General features: G+C 34.5%; 2 protein-coding genes across 7 annotated transcripts in view; both read right to left on the bottom strand.

Annotated features, from left to right (window-relative positions):
• Positions 1-8,120, bottom strand: part of LOC120346362 (A disintegrin and metalloproteinase with thrombospondin motifs 7-like) — a 50,854-nt gene extending 42,734 nt beyond the window's left edge. For both annotated transcript variants that reach the window (XM_039416076.2, XM_039416075.2), the window contains exons 1-3: positions 7,878-8,120; positions 6,431-7,043; positions 527-969 (exon numbers count right to left, since the gene is read on the bottom strand). In XM_039416076.2, coding sequence (XP_039272010.2) covers positions 527-969; positions 6,431-6,506 — 519 coding nt within the window. In that variant the 5' untranslated portion in view covers positions 6,507-7,043; positions 7,878-8,120. The remainder of the gene's footprint in view (positions 1-526; positions 970-6,430; positions 7,044-7,877) is intronic.
• Positions 8,121-11,304: 3,184 nt separating this feature from the next.
• LOC120345699 (glycoprotein endo-alpha-1,2-mannosidase-like protein) lies at positions 11,305-22,572 on the bottom strand. 5 transcript variants are annotated; one of them, XM_039415241.2, is made up of 9 exons: positions 22,057-22,572; positions 21,368-21,545; positions 20,566-20,658; positions 20,064-20,173; positions 19,669-19,745; positions 19,137-19,334; positions 18,758-18,928; positions 16,119-17,747; positions 15,760-16,004 (listed from the first exon to the last, which is right to left on the bottom strand). In XM_039415241.2, exons 1-8 carry the CDS (start codon positions 22,327-22,329, stop codon positions 17,474-17,476), a joined length of 1,374 nt encoding a protein of 457 aa, XP_039271175.2. In that variant the 5' UTR covers positions 22,330-22,572; the 3' UTR covers positions 15,760-16,004; positions 16,119-17,473. The 5 variants fall into 5 exon arrangements, with proteins under 5 accessions (XP_039271177.2, XP_039271176.2, XP_039271175.2 ...); XM_039415240.2 differs by having other exon boundaries at positions 15,760-16,001; positions 21,368-21,551; positions 22,057-22,569; XM_039415239.2 differs by having other exon boundaries at positions 21,368-21,551; positions 22,057-22,569.
• Between the last annotated feature and the right edge of the window lie 2,070 nt (positions 22,573-24,642).

Genomic DNA, 24,642 nt, shown 5'->3' on the forward strand with positions numbered 1-24,642 from the left:
CCTTATTTTATAACACTTGAGATATTTACACTTGGTGCTTGATGTCACACTGTCAATTCAACCCGGTTTATACCAGTAATTGTGAACAATTGTCGATACCAGGTATATCTTCTGATCAACGATGAACTACCCACTAAATCACACTTGAATATGAACTAATTTTACGAAAATATAATAATATGTCTAAAGCAGGGGTGGGCAAGGTTTTTGGAGCAGGGGCCAAAATGTTTGCCCATCCAGACTGGCGGGCCATGTAAGTGTGACGTAAAAAGTTACACTATATGATTGATATTTACATAGTTACAAAAGCAAGAGTGAAAAACAATATGCCTCGTTCCGAAACTAAATTTAATCGTAATTTTAACAATTTCCTTGAGTTATTTTTTAGCTAAAACATCAAAATATGGTTTTAGTTTGGTTGTGGCAGCAGCAGGCGGGCCAGATTGAATTATCCAACGGGTCGTATTTGGCCCGCGGGCCGTAGTTTGTCCATGTCAGATCTAGACTTGTATATATAAGTACTCACCAGGCCGTTGCAAGTAGAAAGTGCCACTCTTGAGTTTTTCTGTCCTTCCACGTGTCCTCGAAAGTGACAGGGCCAGCGATTAGTTTTACTGATTGATGACGAAAATAGATCTCCATTTGTTTTGTTTATTGTTTTTATTCTTTCAGTGACAAATTCCTCCGGAATGAGTAAAAGATTTTCCGTTAGATTTAATGTTAATATGTGATCTCCACGAGGAATGCTGTACAATAATCTTGCAGTAGACTGTGGTGAACGTTCATGTATATGACGTCGTTTACGTAAATGAGTTTTTTTTGTACCACGTCTTTTGCTGACGTAGTGAACGTCATGTGTGAGAAATCGTCCACTCGCATCCAAACGCAAAGGATGCACGACATCAAAGTCAGAAGCCTCTTTGACATCGTTGAATATCCCGTCAAACGAGGGAAAATGTTCGATGTGACCTTAAAAAAATAAATCGAAAATTGTAAGTGGAAATCGTAGAAGTTTATTGCATTATATCTATTAAGTACTGCAATATTAGTTAACTTTTTTCTAAACACTGTAGACTCTTTTTAACAAAGGAACTTTGCACAACTTTACACAACCCAAAAAGTACTGCCGTTAGCTTGTGATTTCACTTAAGTATATCGCAACATTCATATTTGGACAAAAACCATGTGCATTGCTTTCAACAATTTCATGTCACACCCACCACACACCCCACATATGGTTTTGTTCCATCGATGACGCAGGTTATACAAATACATCAACGCAGGTGTGCAACATTATATTTATGCAGTCTGATAATATAATCACGTTACGGCATTGAATTATGACTATTATGCAAAAGGTGAGAGTGTCAATTTGCCGAAAACGAACAATAAACAAACGCTCCAATTTCTAAAATTGGTACTTTCTTGAAAGTCTTCAGCCCTAATGGTTAGCTTCTCATATTATGATAATTGAGAAAAAACATTACCAAAAATAGCGTAAAAGGTGATCCACGCTAAAAGGCCAAGTTTAACGTACCACAGGACGGGATCAAGTCGCGAAACAATACGGCAGGGGTTGTGAGTAAATATTTCACCCGTGACAAGGGAAACCGAATCCACAAGCGCGACGGAGGTGTCGACAAAGGAAGCGAGCTTCTCATTGAGAGTATATGGGACATGCTTGGGCCTACCATGATTCAAATTAATTCAAGTAGATTGATTTATCAAATTCTCGCCATTGACAAAGATATTAAGTCCCCATGAGTGCTCTACTGTCTGGCACAGTCAAATAGTAATATTAAAAATGAATACTTCGAATTCCCACATTGCTCCCAGTGGGGTCGCTCTAGCTATCAAATTGAAGTTATCATTCGTAAGCAATATATATTTGCTGAATATTGCGGAAAGCAATATTGCCAACGTCAGATTGACTCCCGTAAATCTTGGTGTTATATTTACTTGTGTATGATTGTGCTTAATCATTGAAACCAAAGTATAAAATTAAAGGATGTTTGATATTAAATAGAAAGATGGTCGTTCTATCTTGAACTGGTAGAGGCGTTTGGACGCCAAGGTTTAATATTGGCCAATTGATTATCTTAAAAAGGAGTACTTCTTTTTACAGGCGTTTCCAAATGACATATATGAGGGGGAAAATGGTATAACACAGAATGAATCAGTCTGTATTTTGTAACAACTGCCAAACTAAACTATAATATTTGAAGAAATATGGGTAGGAGTTGTAGAAGTGGTTTTATATGCGCAGTGGGTTGGGAGAAAAGATATATTACCACAAAAATACGTGTTTTCGTGTCGTATATAGAGATAATAATTACAGCAAAAATATCCACTCAGTATAATACATAAATCTTGATCTGATTTATATATATATATATTATTTTTATGAATGTTCACGCGAAGAAACGGCGCATAAATATGAGAATAACATGTACTACGCCATAAATAAACATGCACCTTATACCACTGGCGCATGAATAAATACAGTGAGTTCCGATAAATGATCCTTGGAAATCCTGGCCTGATTCTAACTACAATGTCAATATCTTATTTTATTTCGTTCTTTTTATCATATGAGCATTTTCAAGTTCTTGTTAAAAATATTACCAATAAAAACTAAAAACTATAATGAATTTTGAAAATTATCGCCCTGGATTGGAAAAGAGGACAAAAAATGGGTATCGGGCCTAAAGTTCCATATTGGTGAAATTCCGGACAAATAAATGGTCGTTTTATTTGGCGCTTATAAAGCCACAGAATCAAAAAAAGCTTGGCAAAGGAAGAGTCATCATCAGAAATCCTCCCTTTCAAATACGCTTTTGAAAAATTTGCACGCTACAAGTGAGCAGTTATCGTGTTGCAAATCTAATAATGCATGCTAAGTATGATGGGTGATTTAATGACCCTTCCCAGAATAGATTTGAATGAGTGCCAGAGAATGTGATATTATAGTTTTGACGGCAATGGGATACGTATGTAGTCAATATTATTCTGGTTTACTTGTGTTTCATAACAATAATGACATGCTTCGGAAATGTATAACATCGGTAAAATAGGATGATTATCGGAAACCGAAATATATTTTCACGGTATCACTGACAGAAATGGTGCGCGAGTGTACCTATATAGAGTAATAAAAGAGCTCTTTTTCATAATACAACAAAGAAATTTCTTCGTGTTACAACCATTCTTGACGAAAAGTTTCGTTTAGACCGGACTAAAATAAAAATCATACACCAATGAATTTGAAAGAAATGGGTCGTTGATATTACAAGATTCTAAAAGATGTAATCAAATTTTTACGTAGCTTACTTCAAAAAGTTGCTGCACACGATTAAATAGAAGCTTTTAAAAATTCATTGATGTCATCAGTGAAAAAGCGAGCTGTACCAGAACTGTACTGGTGGTATGGCCTACGAAACCATCAACTTTTCGGAATTGAATATAATTCTTCGTAAATTATGTCCTACGTCGCATTACAGAATAATCCATCACATAATGTTTACAAGTTGTAAATAGTTTTAATTGGGCGATCAACAAAGCTTACGAAAGTATTGCTCTATTGGCAATACGTTTAGAAATTGCGATAAAAAGAACTGACGAAACTATTTTCTTACAAAGTTCAATTGCAAGGTTATGACTGTCAGCAAATTTTCGGAGAAGCAACGGCATTAATGATTAGTTTATTGATGCGTTGTAGGACATTGGTAACATTTCCTGTTTACACAAAGAGTATTAAATCGAGTTCTGTTTAAACTGTCATTACTTATCGGACAAAACTAGAGAACCGGGTTAGAAGTATCATTTAATATTGATTGCCAAACGGGGTCAAATGTCATGTCCTCTGGTATGCAAGCTCGTTGTACCGGATAATATATTGACGAAGGTATGCAAATCGTATTAAGTAATAAAATCATGTAGGCTAGTTGCACAATAGTCGTTAATCCCATGCGTATTTCAAAAGATTGTAACAACTCGATCACGCATTCTACAGTTCACTTAAAGGGTTAAAATTTTCCTAAATTTTAAAGTCAATTCTATTTGTGGGGATCCCATCGCACAGCTAAATGCTTAAAAATCATATGTGGAGTTGATAATATTCCACAGACCTAAAAATACTTCAATACTAAGTTAGTAAAATCGGCGTCTGACAAATGTTGACGATTGAATTTAATTGCTGTACATCTGCAGCAATGTTATATGAAAAGTTTTTGGCGAACAAAAATATTTAATTGTAGAAAATTAGATCCAATCTAAAGATAAATTCGACAACTTCGTACAGAAAGGGCACCATATTAATTAGATATTTCATTTTATCGAATTGAAGAAGAGTTAACGAATTTATACTGCAAAAATTTTTAAACCGGTAGATTACTTAGAAAATAACTAAATAACATTTACTATAATGAAGACTGACACATGTTGTAAAGAATGTCACACCTTCAGAAAAAAAAACTAATAGAAGAAACAACTAATAGATGCAAACTAAAGGCATTCATATAATATAAAAAAGGATCCAACAAGCCCAAAGTAATACTGTGTACAAGTCAGACATATTTGAATACCATGAATTGTTGTGGCTAATGAAGCCGGAACTAGTATAAACAGAATATGATATTTTCCCATGAAATCGACTAAAACCGATAGGGCCTTGTAATCACTGGACGAAACATAAAACGCTAAAGTGGATTTTCCAAATCGTATTTATTTTATTCGCAAGGGAAGTATCATTTGGCATAATCTTCCATTGTTCAATTTTAGGTATTATACTCGCTATTACAGAATATCCAAACGAATCACAAACACGATTTAACATTGATATGGTGGCGGTTGGCTATCATATAATTCCTGCTACATAAGGAAACGCAACTATTATAGTATACCTCGGTATGAACCTTTATTCCAATAACAGCGCCAGTCAACCACAGAAATTACATACTTGAAAATGATGTTTAATTGTCGAGAACAATTTCGGTGTGTTATCAAATATGAGCAACATTGTTATTAGTATAACTGAGCACTTTTCATGAAATATCCCGTTTTGGGTAACCAATCATATCACACCACTTTGCTTTTAATTGAGTGCCTGCAATTCAATTCAAATTCAGACCTAAGTATGTAGGTTATATATTTTCTAGTAACGCATAGACAATGAAATTAAATTATTTTTTGTCTCTTTTTAACCTAAAATTTTTAACTGAGATAAGAGACTGCGCTGTTTTAACTGGATATGAGAATATAATTGTTCTCTCGTACTTGTATTCCAGGTATAATTTGCACCGATCATTTCAATTACGGTGTCTGGTCCACTTAAAAGTTGTACACACGTTTCTATTAGAGAAATAGCAGAACAAGCCAAGTTATCGTTGATATATATATTTACAATTGAATATTATCGTAGCCTCAAATTCACAAAGTAAGAGGGTGAATTCGTCAGAGCACTAAACTAAAAGCCATTATGATGCACAAGAAAGATACAGAATAACGATAAAATGTTTTAAAACTTTAAAAATAGATACGGTTGTCTGATACGAAATATCTCATAAATCACTAATAAATCCCAAATGTCATTAATCGAAAATGTCAGAAACTTTTAGGATTTTACGTTTTATAGCATTGTTTCCCTATTGAAATGACAAGATATCACAATAGCCATATTTTATTAAAATACCAGTGAAGTTTATCACACAATAAACATATGTACCTAGGGAAAGACGCTGGCTGAGGGCGTGTGTTGTACGTCATATAAAATGACTCAAGCAAACAAAAATTTCTAGAAAAATGGCCAATTTCGTGCACATTTTAGCCCCCAATTAAAGAGATTTTCCTTCGATGTCAATAAGGATTGTAACATGTGATTGTTCTGAAGCTCTTCCGAATATTCGGATTTCCACCCGACACTGAATTATATACTAGAGTACTAGACAATGGAATTAGTCAAACAGTTGTATTAAAATCGCATGGCCAAGAAAAACTAGAAGCGGTGAGTATTTCTGGATAACATTATCATTATTCAAAAGGTACCAACTCTTTAGGAAAGAAACAATTATATATACATAAAATAAAATTTGTTTCTCGATAACAGTCGGAGAGGGATTTTAGACAGTTTAGGTTAGCAGATTCGAATGTCATGAGATTTCTCGAACATTAGGCGTCGCAGGGTGTAACTGCAGGTCCATTTCTCTTTGTCCATGTCCGTAATGCCCGTACCATGCATACAAATTAAATGATTAACTATCAAATCCTGAACTGGTATTTTCTTTCTACCACGAGAAATATTACAAAGCTATAGTGAATCCTACTTAGAATTAATATTTTGGAAATTATATTCATCAGATCTGATATTATACGTAATTTGCATTGCTTCGTACTACGTGTGAGTGAAATGTATTATATAATTTATTGCACTTACCTTGTGGGCTGTCAACACATGTACTTTGTGTAATTAAGTAGCTGATAAAATACAGAAGTAGTGAAATCCATGCCATTCTGACAATTATTATTCGAAAATCCGATATGTCCTCCTATCTGAGCAGGTATTTTGATTCAATGCTGGAGTGATTAACTTTCGTCGATTGGCAAGTATCCTCATGAGAATGAAATGACGAGGTGAAAAGTTGAAACCAGATGTTAGTCACCTTATTTCCGACGGCAATAAGCAAACACTTTGGCGAGAGTTTTACGCTCTCGTGGTCGGCAAAACGGTTGTTCGGCAGTCGAAGTTATTTATAGCTTCCAGGCAGACGTTTCGTCTCGTCTACAATGTTTTGATTTCTGGGGCATTAAATAGCAGTCATCAGAATGTTCTGACGCAAATCCTGGTACAACTGATGATTTAGGTTTGTGCAGTTTGTTGAATGAACTGAGTTGTGTTAGTCCTTCCAGTGGGCGTTTAGCTGAACAAGCTTGCGGGTCCAATCACATATTATGCTAATTGTATTTGACTAAGTACTGTTATTATTGTGGTTTAATTGGAATGTCCTAAACAGTTGTTTACCGACTCGCCCGTAAGCTCTCGGATCGACCTGAAAAAAAACACGTAAGAAAATACAGCTGAGTCACAATTGGACTATTTCAAGAAAGGTTGGTTGAACTTCGTCGTTTTCATCATCAATTATAAGTCTGACAATATCGGAAGCACTGAATATCGCACATGGATATACGAAAGAGAGGGGATGGGTGAATAACAAACGGCTGGTTAACTCCGCACAAAATCCTCGGTGTCTTAAAAACTGATTTCAAGCTCAAATTTATTTTCCTAAACGCAAAAACCTTAATAATTTCTATATTAATTGAATAGCACCGATTATAGGTGCTAGGTCAAATATTTTTGACCATGTTGATTTGGTCAGTTTTGAATTCAGGAAAATTTTCACCTCTGTTGTCTATTGCGTGAATACATATTAGGTATCTTTATTTGAATGCTTTCGTTTCAGCAGGTGAGTGGTATCACCAAAGAAGCAGTTTTCCCCCAAATATTGGTCGTCGCCAATAAGTCAATAAATACATATGCTAGTAAAAATTTCTTGTTTGTATTCCTGTTTGCCCGACCAGGCTGAAAATGGCTGAACGGGCTACTGATAATGTAAAGCCATTTATATTGCTATCTATCTTATTTACTATCTTCATTTATTGTTTCCACATTGCAATAAAGTCCACAAATATGTTATTGGGCGCGGCAAACACCTCACTGCCGAATATGGTATTCATAAAATGTACCATACACAGTTTAAGCCGTTTTATTGAACAAATTTCAAAAATGGGATCTCGGGATAAAAACCATTATCACGAATAATAAAATGTGATTAGATAGAAAGATTTTAATGCTTTTGAACAGACCGGCATTACACTTCACTCACCCAGCTTGTAAATAGTGGATATGAGCTGTTCCCAAATGAACTATCTCAAGTTAAATGTGTACTGATTAAATGCTTTCGCAAAAAATACAACTTGAGACCGTTCTATATGGAAAGTTGAATCTGGCTTAAAAAGTCGCTAAAATCCATCACACATCTTGTTTTAACATGTACTCGATGCAAATGCATTTCAAGTGCAAATAAACTTGGACACGTTCGTGAATATGGTGTTCGTAAACCATAAACGCTAATTGTCCATTTAAAATATCAGCACCTACAGTAAGAAAACAAAGCATCATACATATATTTGATATGTTTATTCTACATTCGTCATGTATCTCCGTGGTGACGAATTTTTCACTAACACATCAATCTATTTCTCATTCTTCCCGGAATAGTCACTTAAATCTAAGCGCTAAATTCACATATTGTGAAGTAACAAACGAAGTAAGGCTGGAGAGATGCACTTTCGTCACCACCGACAAGGCATCGCAAACCGCCGTCGAACGTGCTGACGGATTATAGCAAAGCGTATTTGTCCAGTAATCACATTAGCTCACTTTCTCTCGAGCACTCTTCGTGGTCTCGCGTTGATTGGTTACGCCTGCCTCGTTTATTCGACAAAATACGTCGTGTATTCCAACACAATTAATCTTTGTTAGTTAACCTCTCAGCAATAGTTCGCGGATGTTATAAGTTCCAGTAAATGAGTTTTCAAAGTAGTTGAGACGGACTAAAAGTAGGCACGTTCGAATTGAAAAAATGGAAATGGGTATTACCGCCTCTAAAAATACTACGAAATAATTAATTTTAGGCAAATTGTCCAAGCTGTCATAGGCGCACAGTCGACCAATACAATATGCTAGTCTCTTGGCCCTTTTTAAGATGGGTAAATTGCAGCGCGCTCTGGGAAATACGAATAGACATACATATAGGTTACATATTTCGGACCTCCTGAAGTATGCGCACCAAGATGGCGCACAACCTGAACTTATGGTGTGTACCAGGTTAGCAGGAGTACCCATATTTCTCTTACAGAGACACACAAACAAAAAGTAAATTATCTGAAACAGACCATGCTGTATGGCCAAATGAATAATATCATTATGTATATTCTTTATGAGGAGCAACCCCAACTTTCACCATTGTCGGAATTGCTTACAAAATTCCCTACAAAGTTCCCCATATCAAATTGCTACCAGATTCAAGTGTATTAGCTAGTTTTCCCCATAGATTGCTATACTAGAGTTAGAGGAAGCGCGAGTCATCAAATGTTTTTGCGTTAATAAAATCCATTTTCTTGTTATTTAAAGTGTACACGACAGCAATGAGCAATGCCAATTTATCATTCCTAATTAGGGCCACTCATCTAGTCATATATATACACCCATTGGATAACTTGTACGACTAGTACGGTAGTTTTTTTCCTGTTTTATTTTAATGATGATAAACGACATTTACTCCTTTAGTACCTACCGCATTCGGTAGTCGAGCGCGTATGAACGCTTGGAATACTGCGTTTCAAACATTCATTATAGTTTTTTTTTTTCTAAATTTCTATGTTTTTGTAAGAGAAACCGACGAAATAAATTAGGTACATGAATGTCTGTGCCTTTTCCTGTTTCCACTTTTACTGCAATCGGCCTGTCGATGCGAACTTACAATTCTAAATTACGACCACTAGATTAGAATGTATTGGTCGGCTTTGCGCATTGGGCAGCTAATTTGACAAAACTTAATCATCAAATGGTATTTTAAGAGGCTATACCACCATTTTTTCCGAAGTCAAGAAAACAACAGGCATCATTGGAATGCTACATAATTATCAGGCCGAATATAGCGTTATCTTAGGCATATTTCAATTTGCCACACAACCTGCAGCGCCACCCCCATGTTTCACCGTTCACACAAGTACGACATAATGGTCGCCGTAAGCTTGGAGCATCTCTAAATGTCGTGACTCGTGACCCATACTTGTCCGAATCTCAGGTCCTATAAATACTCCAATCTTCTGCCGAAAGTATTAAAATATATATAAATCGTAACTCAGAACATAGCAAGAATCCCCACTTCATACGCTTGCCCAGTGCCGAAATAAATCTCATGTTGACATCAAACTTCGTCAAATTACAATTATCCGGAAACAGACAGAGTTATTAATCTGGTATTTCAAACTTCATTCACCAAATTTGATGCATACGGAGCATTTTTTCATATCGGTCGGACTGGTAACCACAAGAGAGGAAGTCTTATGCCCTAAGCTCACTTATCGGCTCTCGGCTCGACATAAACCCCTTATCCACGCAATTTTGCGTCAATGTATATTACGAATCTCTACCACTTCTATGAGATTTTGCGACAATACTAGGTTTATTATAGGGCCTGCACACCGCTTTTACACGAAAATGCGTCACCGGCGTTCACAAAGGAACTAATGAAACTGAGAGCTGCGCCAAAATATCAGAGATGTTTTGAATTACCGGTAGATAGAAATGAAACTTTCGCGTGCAGCATTACAATACCGTTATGTTTCCCGCACAAATGGACGTTGTACTAGTTATGAAATCTCCACCTTTTAAATTTACGAGAGTCTTCAATCTTACACAGTAAGTATAAAAACGAGAATATCGGTTGGAAACCGAAGACTTATCGATCGATAGTTAGGGGATCCCCCAAAACAGAAACTGCAGCTTCGATTCATCCGCTCTTGTAACTTGCGCACTGCGCATCGCACACACACACTCGGCGGGTTTCAAAATTCTCTCGCTTTACAAAAATCTAGATCACTATATCAATAATTGATTGATAACTCGCTAATTATACGACATAATTCGCCCAAAATCAATAGGCCTCTGGTCCGAGATAAGATGAATGCACATGCAAAATCTGGAGCAGATTCAATCTCGCTTTCGTGAGATATCGCGTGCATCTAACAGACACACACACAGACAGACATACAGACAAATACCTATCAATATACTTACCGATCTTAAGATCGATAAGTAATAAGTGACCAAAGAAACGAATAAAACAAAAGCACTAGCTGGAAATGAACGGAGACCCCGATCAAGTTAGAAAATTGCGAGGTGCGCCAAGACCAGCAATTTCAAGTCCCGAGATTGAGCTTAACATGATTCACCGACAGTGGTGGAATTCGTGTTGTTCGCGCTATTCCGTTGTTCTGGACGTCATACGACACCTACCGAACGAGTTACGTGCACCGTAGCTGACGACTAGCGCAATATTTGTCGTTTCAAAAGTTAACCAGCATGCCTTGTTAATGCAGAATACTTAGTGACATACCTACATTTTCTGAAATGAGGGGAACGGTTCATAGCGAGTTCGATACAAAAAGAGAACCCGTTTTTACAATTTTGAATCCCACTATGGTTCAGAAATCCTGATCAACACAAAAACATCTCAGAAGCGGTTACGTTGAAACCAGCGACTTATAGTCTCTAAACTTTATTTATATATACAATAACTCTGAACTTAAGACAATTCATTAATATTGAATTCTTTTAACATCAGTCAAGATAATAAACAATGCAGAAAAGCTACACCTACTATATGGAAGAGTTAAGTTGAAAAGATTTGAATATTCATGTAATAAAAAAATCTTAAGCACAAAGTCATCTCAAAGGAAACATCATTTTCTCTGATGCTCATATGACAAACTAAATATGAATTAGACCAAATCAAATGTAGACGCAGAGCAGGTTTTAAACCTTAAACTCAATACAAGACAAAAAATCAATTGCATCTGGGAGCCTGAATCCATTGAGAATCAAGGCAAGAGCATCCCAACATTACCAAGTGTAATCTTTTGTCAATATCCGATTGTTGTGTAACATATCCCATCACAAACAAAGCATCAAGAAGTGGAGTAGTAGACAAGTAGTGGATGCTATACAAAAGCAAGTACAAGTCTGGCAAATAAAAGATTCCACCCTATGGCCCAAGTAGTATACAATGTAGCAGCAGCCGAACATATGAGGAACAACTGAAACTGCAGACCCAAACATTGATGCTATCAGATTTGGTTGAGTTAAGAGACATCCACTCAACCATCTGGTTCAATTACTTCAAAAAAATTGTATAAGATAATCTGTCGTGCCAGTTTTCCATTTCCGATTAGAGCTTGTGTATTGTGCAAGGGGTGTGATAGCTGACTGCAATCCGAGAATAACTGAGTTTATGGAATAGGATGCACAAAAAGGACAATGCTGCTCTCTATCAAACCATATGGAAATGCAATCCATACAGTAGATATGCTGCAAACAATAAAAAAAACAGTTAAATTTAAAATAGTGATACATCAATCATTGAGTATGATAAATCATTGCTATATCAGTAATCAGTAGTTTATTTTCTCACCATACTAAACGCACACTTGATATACAAATTGCAATAAATAAAAAAAAGGCATTTCAGGGTGAGGGTAGCCGCGAGAAACCAAATTTGGTTATCGAGCAGCGGCACCCATAAGCAAGTCTAACAAGGAAATAATAATGCTATAGTGTACTGTTACAATGGTAACCATCCAAACATAGATTTGGTTTAGGCAGAGAAATGTTATTGAAAAATGGTTGTACATCTTTATCTAACACAAGAAATCCTTATTATTGTTGGGTGATTGAACATTCCCTCTTCTATGTTTGTATTTTATGCTCTTCTTGTGTTATCAGATTCAAACGCGAAATTTTATGTTAAAAGCTTGCGTTCAAAGAAAGATACATTTGCATCGCTTTATATATTAACAAAACTACTCATTTTTTCAGCATAAACAAGGCGATAAAAACAACAAACCTCGCATGGAAGTTTGACAGGTTCAATAAATGGATCTTGGCAGATAGGACATAGTCTTGCATCAGGCAATGCAGAGATATCATCAGCAGAAGCTGGCTGGAGCTGCATAAACACAAGTATGGTAAAAAAATTGTGAATGTAATTTCTAAATTCAATTTGAATTTTATATAATATACAAAAACCTTGTTTTACAATCTGTTTATTTCACTTTAAAAGGAGGTTTATTACTTACTTTGACTTTAAAAGCAAGGAGTCTCAGTTTAAATTCATTTTCTTGGAGCAAACAGATAACAGAGAAAACAGTCATTGGCATGATTTGACAAACGAACCAAATTTTCTTGGTGACGGTCAAAAATCTACGGCTCGATTTCCTATCAGTTTAACAATTCACCCATGCATCGAATCCACAAACGATGTGTAACAAATTAGAGTTACGATTTCATGGGAAAAAGTCACTAACATTACAAACCTCTGTTCCTGTCACAGTTCTCTGTCTTAAGACACTGATTAAAGGAAATATTTTATTTTTCACAGTCTTCAGCTGGAAAAAAACAAGAATTTGTATTTCAAAAATGGCATTTAAAAAAAATTGCACAATGATTGCAAACATTTTCTCTAAAAATATTTACAACTATTTACAAAAGAAGAAGAATATTGTTTGAAAATTTAAAATAAATGTCATCATATTCTATCATCAAATTGTTACAAAGTCAATTATAAAAATATTATATTGGTCGATTTGGCAAGTACCGGTAACTATGAAGAAATGCACCTAGCAATATTAATAGGTAAATAGTTCATACAGTAGAATGCAGCTTATATTTTGAAGGGCACAGTAAAACTTCCTGTGACAAACCTATGTGCGAAATTGCACATTTTGTTTTGGAACATGATCAGATAAAAATTCAAATTCCTAACTAATACGATTTTTTCATCAAAATTGTCGTCTTTGAACCTGGTCTATGTCAACTACCGTCATTTCAAGCTAAGATGAAATTTTCAATAAACAATCTTCAACTTTATTTTAGCACTCAGTTATTACCACCAATTTAACTTACCACCAGTTGTTCCACCAATTTAACTGAAAATTATTACTACATATACGAAAATGAGTTTTCTAATGTTGGTAGCTTTTACACATAAAGCTTTGTAACTCATTTCTGACTGAACATTGAATAAAAGAGGAAAACCTGAACTCACCTTCATAATAACATAGATAATAAAGATAATCCAAGATATGACACTTGAAAATCCAAAATGATATCTCAAGATATATTTTGACCATTCAGGTATTGGTAGAAAACATCGAAATATTTGTGAAACACCTTCAACAGCCATATAAATTTTGCCCTGAATAATAAGATAAAGGCAAAATGATGACTAAAGGTACAAAAGATGCAACACACAATGATATATACTTATAATTTAGGATAGATTATTATACAGGGAGAGATGGAAGCCAATAAGACGGCTTAATCATATGGCAAACCACGGCCTCTCATGCGGTTACTAGTCCATGTTGGGTATCGGATTAGACAGTTATTTTGTTTTTAGATGCATGAACTTGAGGCCTTAAAAGTCACATACCTCAACAAAGGGATCGATAATTAAGCACAAGTGTGAGAAATTTGTTTAGCTCCTAAGGTGTGTGAAAGCAAACCAGTAAAAACTATTGAAAAAAAAAACACAGAGTAATATTACTCTTCAACTAATGAACATTTGACAGTGGCAAGTAGTTTGTAATTGTGAACGCAAAAGCGGTTTCAAGTCGGCAACAGTGCAGATAAATTATTCGCTCACAAATTTAACCTACAATTTCCATGGAACATTTACCAAATGATACAATTTCATCAACCTTGCTCACTCACCCTTTTCTGTCCTGTAATGACTTTTCCACTCAACAACAGTATCAAGCATTTGATAAACATTGTAAAATATTTGAAAAGAAAATCCATGATGGTCACCAGGTAAAGTCCTGACCAGAATGATCCGTGGTCCCGCCACCATGAATAAAAGTGAATCATCCTGATTAACCTGCGAGTGGGAAGATTTCCTATTTTAATATTTCATGACCTTAGCTGGCATGCTCCGAACTGAATCAAATATTGATTCATGAAAAACTGGGAACTATTGTGAAAAGATTCTATTGAAAAGCCCATCATTCATAATGGAATCATCCCTCTGTGAAAGAAATTAATTAAATCTCCCCAAATCAACAATTTTTATAATCTGAAATCACCATAATCACAAAGTACTTTCAACTACAGGGTGACCCCTAAAAACCCAGAACCCAGGTTTTTGGGAACATATTCTAGAGAGAACATAACTTTTGTGCGCAAAGCGTCGAAGATCATTGAAACTTTCTTCATTTTCGTGTGAGCAATCAGAAAATTTATGGGTTCTGTTATTTTTTGGTCACCCTGCATATTGGAATAGGATGCTTTTTGGAATAGTACCTAAGTAGGCTATATAAGAAGTATAGACCAGAACTAAAACTAGAATTCACAACCGTTTCTAAAATTCGTGTTTACAGGTATTTTCTAAATATTCTTACTGATTGGTGTTTATTTATTCAAATTACAATGTATATTTTTTATTTTCATAGTATCAATTAACTTACCAATGTTTCCTAATGATTGGAAATGACAGGCATATACATCCAATGAGATATACGGAAAGGAGTAATGCTTTCACTTTGGCAATCTTTTTCTGAAAAAAAAACGTTTAATATTCACATTGAGAATATACTAAATTTTATTAAACGTCCAGACTCTGGATTCTATCAAATTTATTAAGCGAGTTATACATAATCTACTTTCTATTACTAGGCAGACATCTGAACAGAAATAAATAAACAGTCATAAAAAAACAGTACCAAAATGCCCATTAATTTTATGATAATTTGTAAAAAAGATCCCTCAATTTAATACTTTTCCAACAGCTTTCATAACAGTATATGAATAAGAAAGTTTTACAACTTAAACAAAACTTTATTCCCATTCAAAATTATTAGAATTTTCCTGTTGAGTGCTAAAGTCCTAAATTATGCATATATCACAGCAAAAATAATACTTACAGGCCGACTAGACTGCTTCACAATGAAATCATTGATTGTATCGAATGTTGAAATCAGTGCAACAAACAATAAGATAGAGATTACATTCTCTAAAATAATACTGATGAGAATCAGAACAAGCAATGGTAATGATTGCCATAGTAATGATTTTTGTGCTTCCCAAAAACTTTTGTTGTCTGTCTCATCCATTTTGATCTCACATTCTTCACAATCATGTGGTTGTTGATCAGAAGATTCTGCAGCTGCTGTAAATGGAAGACAAATGGTGACAGAGGTATAAATTGAAGGGTTTTTAAAATCTATAGTTAATTAACTGATAAAACAAAAGAGAAATATAAATCCAAAAACAACTGACTTACGTTCTTTTATAGAAGTTTTTGCCTCTTCAGCACTCATTCCTTCTTGAAAATTAAAATCCCAAAAACCTGATGCCAAATAGCATGAGCAATTTTCATTCAAGATGTCATTGCCATAATGGCTTAAAGTTAAAATATAACTGAGCATAAAAATGTTCATTACGGTATGTCTTGGTCATAAAAAGCAGTGGAATATTGCATCAAGCCTTTGAAAGTTGATACAACAAGGCAAAAAAAGTACATACAGCAGAAACAAGAAATGTAGATCATCTGAGAATATTGTTTATACTTGCATCTGCATTGGCTGCATATATCAGAAATTTATCAAAAAAAAATTAATAAATGATTGCCTCATGCATTGCAGTGATTTAGGATAAATCTAGAACCATTTATAATGACATCGTCTTACAAAATAATAGTCATGCTTTGTTCTGGGTGATGCCACCCTTTACAGAGTCGGATATTTCTTAACATCTGATAAAATCTTTATTATTTTGAGCAAATTGAAAACCACACGGATTACACATACCAACTTGTGTTTAGTAACACAAAACATCTATTACCGATACGCTATTTTTCACAAAAATTTCTATTTGGCACAATGCATAAAATTAAAAACATTCATTAAATATTGAATTTCAAATGCAAACAATTTCCAATAATACAGTGGTTACGGAAGTGCATGCATATTATTTTGTGATTGTGTGAAAATATATTATTTGGATAGAAAGTATCGGGTAGAAAAATATCACATTGGGTATTATCACAAATCATATAAGTATATTCACCTTGATCTTCAAGTTTGGATTTTTGACCCAGTCTGATACCCAATTATTTTTAATGTAGTTGAAACTTATTATGATAAAATTATTGATATCTTATACAGGGTTTGCTCAAAGCAAGATATCAGGCTCCTACCCCAAGCTTAAAAATTACAGATGACCAGTACTCACAAAGTGATGCATATAAAATTATTGCCTCAACAGTGGAACAAACAAAAATTGGTTGACATGAGCCTTGGAACACAAGTCAATACTATACATACCTGATAAAATAACTGGAAATATTAACTACATTTTTGATTTAGAAAATTTCAAATGAAAAGCTGGTATAAACTTGATCTAGTGAACTGTTCAACAATGCTTTCCCTAGTTTAAGTAGAACTTATGTATCAATCTATATAAAACTGCAATACTGAAACATTACATTACTATAAACTTCATTTTTTGTAATCTCGGTAGTGTCCGATTAAAATTCAATTCAAAGTGAAAACTAAAATATTAAAACTGAAAATACCAGAACCATACAAAAAAAACACCAGTGCTAGAAATTCGCCAAGCACAATCCTACAACCCCAATCAAGTTACATCACGAGTTGCATTTAACATTTTCATTGACCATTTCTTAGTTAATTTTAAATAATAATCTGGATCATGTGGTTCATAAGTAAGATAAACAGATTTTCCATGTCTTGATTGAGGGGAAGCTGGCTCAATTTGTGTTCCTTCATGCCACTCATTGAATGATGTGATGGAGACAATATTGACGGTAGACAATGTGGTTGCTTTGTGCCATCCAGTTTCATAATACGCCCCATCATTTCTTTTTCTGGAATTTATGTTATTCCAGGGCCTTGAAATGAAACATAAGCATTGAAATTCCGATCAGTTACAAATTTACAATGCAATCAACAAGCGTTTGAAAAATTCTGCACAATACTGAAATATATACAATAAACCGCTTTATGAAGACTTTTTATTGCGGAAACCGAGACGCCATGATGATTGCCTTCTTGGCATGGCAGGCAAATATTTGAATATGTAACTATGGTCTGTCAATTCAATGTCCAGTCAGACCAACGTCCTGATATTTAGGGTAAGAAAGAGAATTTGGGCAATTTTTACTGATCTGAGAGTACCTGGCTTGTTTTTCAAATCCATTAGTCTCTGTTTATAGGTTCTTATATAAACTAGTCTTGTCTGAGAGAAGGCAGAAAATACTTCATTTACAGTAAATATTCAAAACTCCAAAAAATAATATTCAAAAAGTTTATAGTGTTAAAATCACTATAATAAATTATTTTAAAATTGAGTTTATTGAATTAACACCTAACATGATTTTGCACAGGTAATAAATCCACACCATATATTTAGTAGTTATAGCTTCGACATATATGAGATCGCTACAGGTTATTCAATATCCACCTTTATTGGACACGTTTAGTGGCCGTAACGATCGTTTCAAAATTTTGTTGTTATTGTTATTGTTGTTATTTGTCTCCGTCTCCATTTTTAAAAAATCGCTTTTCTTTTCAAATACTGGACCAATTGCTTTGATATTTTCAGTGGTTAAAGATAAATTTCTCCAGAAGGCTACTACTTTTTTTTTTTCGCTATGACGTCATCAAAATTATTGCCACTGGGTGGCGCTACGTGTCCATATATTTGAGCATAGCTCTCTTGTAGTAGATAGTTATGATTAAAAAAACTAGCATTTGAAACTAAAATTATTCCACTAAAATATTAGTAGAATATTCCTTATTATTATTCCTTATTCAAATAACAAGATATGATAAATGATGCTGAAACTTTCTTAACTAATTATAGAAATGAAAACTTTTCAAGACAAATTTCACATCTTACCTTACACTTGTATCATCATACCCTGGTCCAATGCTGGGGATAAATATCATTTTGTTTTCAATAGCAAATGATTCAATTTCTCGCCAATATCTTCTTGTGGAACCATACGAGAACTTTTCAGCAGCGAAATAAGTGTAAAAACCATCAAATCCGGCACTAGATAACTCCCAGCTGCAATATATAACATATTAGTCTGAAAATGACTAAAATTACTACTAAAGCTATATTTTATCATTGAAATTGATGACTGAAAAAATAAAAATAAAATAGCGACAATAGTTAGAGGTATTCAATGAGGTGTGTGACTAATGATAGGTATCGTCCTTGTATGACGAATATCGCCAACTAGGTCTTAGAAATTGCAACCAAATACACATACATGTGTTTTTTCTCAACCAGGAGTCCAATAACTACAGCATCAAAAATGGATCCTCTTATAGATATTTCAGCCCTCTTCTTCAGTATTTTACTCCATTGATTAGCAGGGATAAGATAAGAGTCATAAACATAAACTAGTGGTAGTTTTCTACTGCCTTCGGAAGTGGAAGTCCGGTAGAATGCGGGGTGGTCCCCATACCTAAAATACACAAAGCATTGCCTCATAAAAAGAAAAATCCCACTTTTTTTTATTAAAACTCGTTACAGGTATTTAATTAAACTTGATAGACTCAGGGAAAAAAAAATTGAACTTCAAGAATAGAGATCTCACCAAGTGAAATTTAGCATATGTTCAGGTTATTTACAAAATTTAGCATGTAACCTGATTTGAGACAAAATAATTGGATTTATCGAATCATAAATGAATATTAACACCATAGTCAAATTCTGATCAGAAGAAACCATCTGTTTAGTTCAGTATACTTCTCTTTCTCAATTTAAAAAACCTAAAAAAAAATCAGAAGTACACTCACGTCTCTATTATATATTTTAAATTTTCTTTCACACTCTCGGGACTTCTGTCTTTATAAGGTTCAATATGAAAGCACACCTGAACATAAACAATCATTCAAAACACCAAAAGTTATAAACTTGATTCTTTATACCAAAACTGTTTCATCCCTGTGAATTTTCTACCACTATTTTGGCCACTTTTCCATCAGAGATAAAACTCTCGTAAATGTTAGAGGAGAACACATTTTAAAATAATATATCTCTCTAGGTTGATCACTGTAAAGATTTGTTGGAAGCTACCAATATACTGCCTATACATAATATAGTTATTGAATATATTTTCCCTCCATATGATTTAATAATTGTGCCGCGGGTTGTATATTGCATTATTCAACTTTAAAACAGCATGTCATACCTTTATATTATATTGATCTGCAATATCAAATAAAGTTGGAATGTAATGTTCAATCGGTTTTCCATGATCATCAGCCAACCCAGGTGGATACCAAGAAAGAGCTAAAACACCTAAAACAAGATCCATTATAGAACTATAGGCATTCTGAGAAGTTTAGTTTGAACTACAAATTTAATATCTTGATTCAAATTATGTAGGAAATTTATTTTAACTATTATATTTACTATATTTTACAAGGCACTATTAATGATTTGCATATAGGATAGGATAGGATTTATTTATACGTCTTTCGTCTGAAAAATTCATGGATAACTTTAACACAACTCTAACTCGAGTTTTATTTTACATGCCAAAAAAAAATTTCCGTACGTAGGACCATAGTCACTTTTTCCGTATATATTGATTATTGCAAGCAAATAACACTTTCATATCAGGTATTTCATATAAAAGATTTGGTTGAATAACAATATTGTAGTGCAGGCCAATAATAGTAAACACAAACCAATTCCGGCCTGTTGCATCTGTATCATGTGCGATCTTGTTACAGTTTCATCCGAAGAACTATAAGGGCCCAGTAGAGGATAATAAGACGAACCTTAAACAATTAAGGAGAAGAGATTGATATTCCATGCTATTGATTTATATGCAAGGTCAGGTTTATCATACCGTATTTATCTACAGTAAAATTTTAAAATCTAAATTAAATTATTTTCGTCAGACTGGCATTTACAATAAACTTGGGATTTACATATTTATCTCAGGGAAGAGGAAAGCTGATAAGACAGCTTAATCATATGGTGGACCAATGGCCTCTCATCCAGTTACCAGTCTATGTCGGTATGGGGTTAGTTAGCCAGTTATTTGCTTCAGATGCATGGTGGAGTGAGCCGTAACTGGCCAGTGGGTTACGTGAAACACCCTACAGAGGCGAGGAGTCCAGCAATCTTCTTGCACATAACTATCTCCCCACAGGATTCAAACCTGCGAACCTACACAGGTTAATCAGAGGCCATCATTCTGATTAAAATCTGCTGGGAAAATGGCCATAACAGATATGAAAAGTCCAAGCTAATATTATATAAAAATTATCTGTTATTTTCTGCTAAATATAGGAACTTTTGGGTTTCTATAAAAAAAACTTAAGCTTCACATTTCAGTTTTCTATACCGCCATAACAATCATCTAACAAATGTAGAGGTGTGTAACATTGGTTTATTGGTAACAGCATCCATCTGTTACAGTGTTTATAAAAATACGGGATATAGCACACACATTTCGTTTTTATTTAAATATCATTGTCCTACCAATATCATCAGGTGGAATATGAGCTTGTCCAGTTGGATATTTATCAGATATCTTTTTCTCCCAATGTGGAAGGTATTCATGATTCCAATGAAAATATTCCCCATCTTGTCCTGGATTACCATACCATGCATAATAAAAAGCATGAACATTGTAGTTGACAACATCTCTGTCAACATCCTGTTTCTGAATAAATTATGACATCATAAGTTGATATCAGTTATAGCAACAAATTGGCAAAGATTCCTTAAGTTTGCTGAAGAATGTTTCATGTGAATGTCATAGAAATATAAAAAATACTCTTCTCAAATAGAAGATTGTAAAAATATAAAACAATTCGGTCAAGTTAACTGAATTACAATATGTAAGTCTTCAATTATGGTATATTATTAGTACGTCTGTATATACAAACCAATTGTATAATTAAAAGACAAAAAATAATAGATATTCAAAATTATAAATCTATATATATGCTTAACTTTAAAAGTCATTGGTGCACACACAAATCATCTACCAGTAACATATTGTTAAAACTTGAGTTGCGAGACATTGCTTATAAAAACTTATATAAATAAGTACCTTGCAAATTTGATAATACAGTAATAGTGATAGGGTCATACTTTTGAGAAAATTGGTGTAAAAGGTAATATAGAAAGGAAATAAAACCACCAAGGAAATAAAAAAAACTCACCATTAGTACTTTTTGATGATTTATTACATTATTGGACTTATTTGATTTTATATCAGCCATTAAACCTGCTAGCAACTTTGGGTTGAAGTGTCTTCCAATATCTGGACTTGTAATTGAGGGAACATCCACAAACACTTCATTCTGTTTGGCAATGTATGAATCTGTAGATTCTTCATGCAATATTCCAGAGTACAGGGGAAATATACATAATGCAGATATTATAACCAGAAAAATAATGATAGTGCGCCACTTTCGCCTACCGCAGACAAGCATGCCACAAAGTGCCTACTGTATCTCAATACGTTGCAACTGCTGAACTGGCAATTTTCTAAAATAAGATGAAAATAGGGAGCATTTTATTCTTGCGAAAGTCGGGAAGTAGCTATGGATCAGTAACTACTGAACTAAGTGAATACAAGAGACTCAGATGGCAAGAAGCCAAAAATATGAAGCAATCAATCTCTTTTTTTTTTTTTGAAGTTCCACGTTGTGGATTCATAACAGTTTTGTAAAAATAAAAAAAAAATAATAAACTTAGAACATAGTTACATGCAATAAACAAATATATTCATAAACATCATCCAGTATTATCCAGCAATTCATATTATTCCATTGCTGATTCCAGATAAAGTTTCCCATGTTTATCAGTAAGTATACATTAATTTACATGTTTTTAAATTATCGATAGGAGAAAAATAAAAATTTATACAATTAGTCATAGATTCTTGCAAATTTTGTCAAGTTCTTTTATAAAACTAGGTTTATGCCTAAATTGTTCTATATTTCTCCTTGCTGAAAGGGATTTTCTAATTCTTGTTATGACATTATTTACACTTGAATTAGCATTTTCAAAAATAACTGCATTACGTTCCAACCATATTTTATATCTTGCAGTACACATAAAGAAGTATGAAGTATGACTCAATCTCATTACCCGCTGCATTGAAGGTCAAATGCAGAAGTGGAAGGTGCAGTACCAAAACAGCAATATGGAATTTAATATTTTTTTTAGTCATATGAAAGTGAATTAAAAATGTTTTGTTTGTCGAATTTTGGGTAAAATACTCCATCATTTTTCACACTATTTTCAAAATAGATAATTGAAAGTTAAGACTCTTGGCCTGCAACATTTCCCCGACCCTTGACCCCAGATGCCGAACCGGGTCAGTGATAAAGATTATTAATAAAACCGGCCCAATATAATCTGCCAATATGTGTAGTACCACAGTGTAATGACAGAAATAGAAATACGAATAGGATTTACATATTTATCCCGGGGGAGAGGAGAGCCGATAAGACGGCTTATCCATATGGCGAACCACGGCCTCTCGTCCGGTGTCGCAAACGCTAGGATAGGATAGGATAGGATTTACATATTTATCCCGGGGGAGAGGAAAGCCGATAAGACGGCTTATTCATATGGCGAACCACGGCCTCTCGTCCGGTTACCATTCCAAGTCGGGTATGGGATTAGATTTACTGTATTGTTTGTTTTTTTCGGAAGCATGGACTTGGTGGTGGAGGAAGCCGTAACCGACCAGCGGTTACGTGAACCACCCAACGACGGCGAGGAGTCCAGCAATCCTCTCGCACATAACCATCCCTGCATGGGATTCGAACCTGCGAACCCACGCAGAGTAGTTAGAGGTGCGGTGGCGAGCGTATTCCTAACGCTTAGCCCGTTGAGCCACACCGCCGCGCCAAGATAGAGTTGTAAGTGAAAAAAAGTATTATTGTGCAACTATCGGTGGTGAGTTGATGAAATTGGAGATAATTAAAGGATAAAATGAGCAATATTGTTATTATCTCCAATGCGGAGTTGTAGGCTGTTGCTAAACTTCGCCAGAGCTTTACTATCTCTTCATATATATTGGGGGGAATGGGATTTAAATTGAAAAATTAAAACATGGAAACAAAAAAATTTTGTATTCAAAATAAAACAAGAGAGCTATGCTCAAATATATGGACACGTAGAGTCACATAATTTTGATGACGTCATAGCGAAAAAAAAAGTAATAGCCTTCTGGAGAAAATTTTTATCTTTAACCACTAAAAATTTCAAAGCAATTGGTCCAGTATTCGAAGAGAAAAGCGACTTTTTAAAAACGTGTCAAGCGGTACTGAGTTAGCAGTCAGGCAGCATCTTACCTGTACACTGTAGGCCATATACGGTAATTGATCACAGAACAGTTGTTCCCTTGCAAATTTTATGTTGTTTACACTTTAGGACAGATAATTGATCACAGAACAATTCTTCCCTTTCAAATTTTATGTTGTTTCCAGTAGACTCTCATCAAAATAAACAAATATAGTAGGCTACAAGTGCTACAACGCTTGCATTACTGCACTGGTAGGACCGTGAAAGAATAAGTTACGGTAATTTCATTGTGGTAAGACACCGGTACCGGCACCAGTACCAGTATCGTACTTACGTAATGAGCTACCAGTACCGGTTAGCAGTCAGCCAGCATCTTACCTGTACACTGTAGGCCATATACGGTACCGTAATTGATCACAGAACAGTTGTTCCCTTGCAAATTTTATGTTGTTTACACTTTAGGACAGATATTTGATCACAGAACAATT

This window comes from Styela clava, chromosome 8, assembly GCF_964204865.1.
Source record: "Styela clava chromosome 8, kaStyClav1.hap1.2, whole genome shotgun sequence".
Lineage (NCBI taxonomy): Eukaryota > Metazoa > Chordata > Ascidiacea > Stolidobranchia > Styelidae > Styela > Styela clava.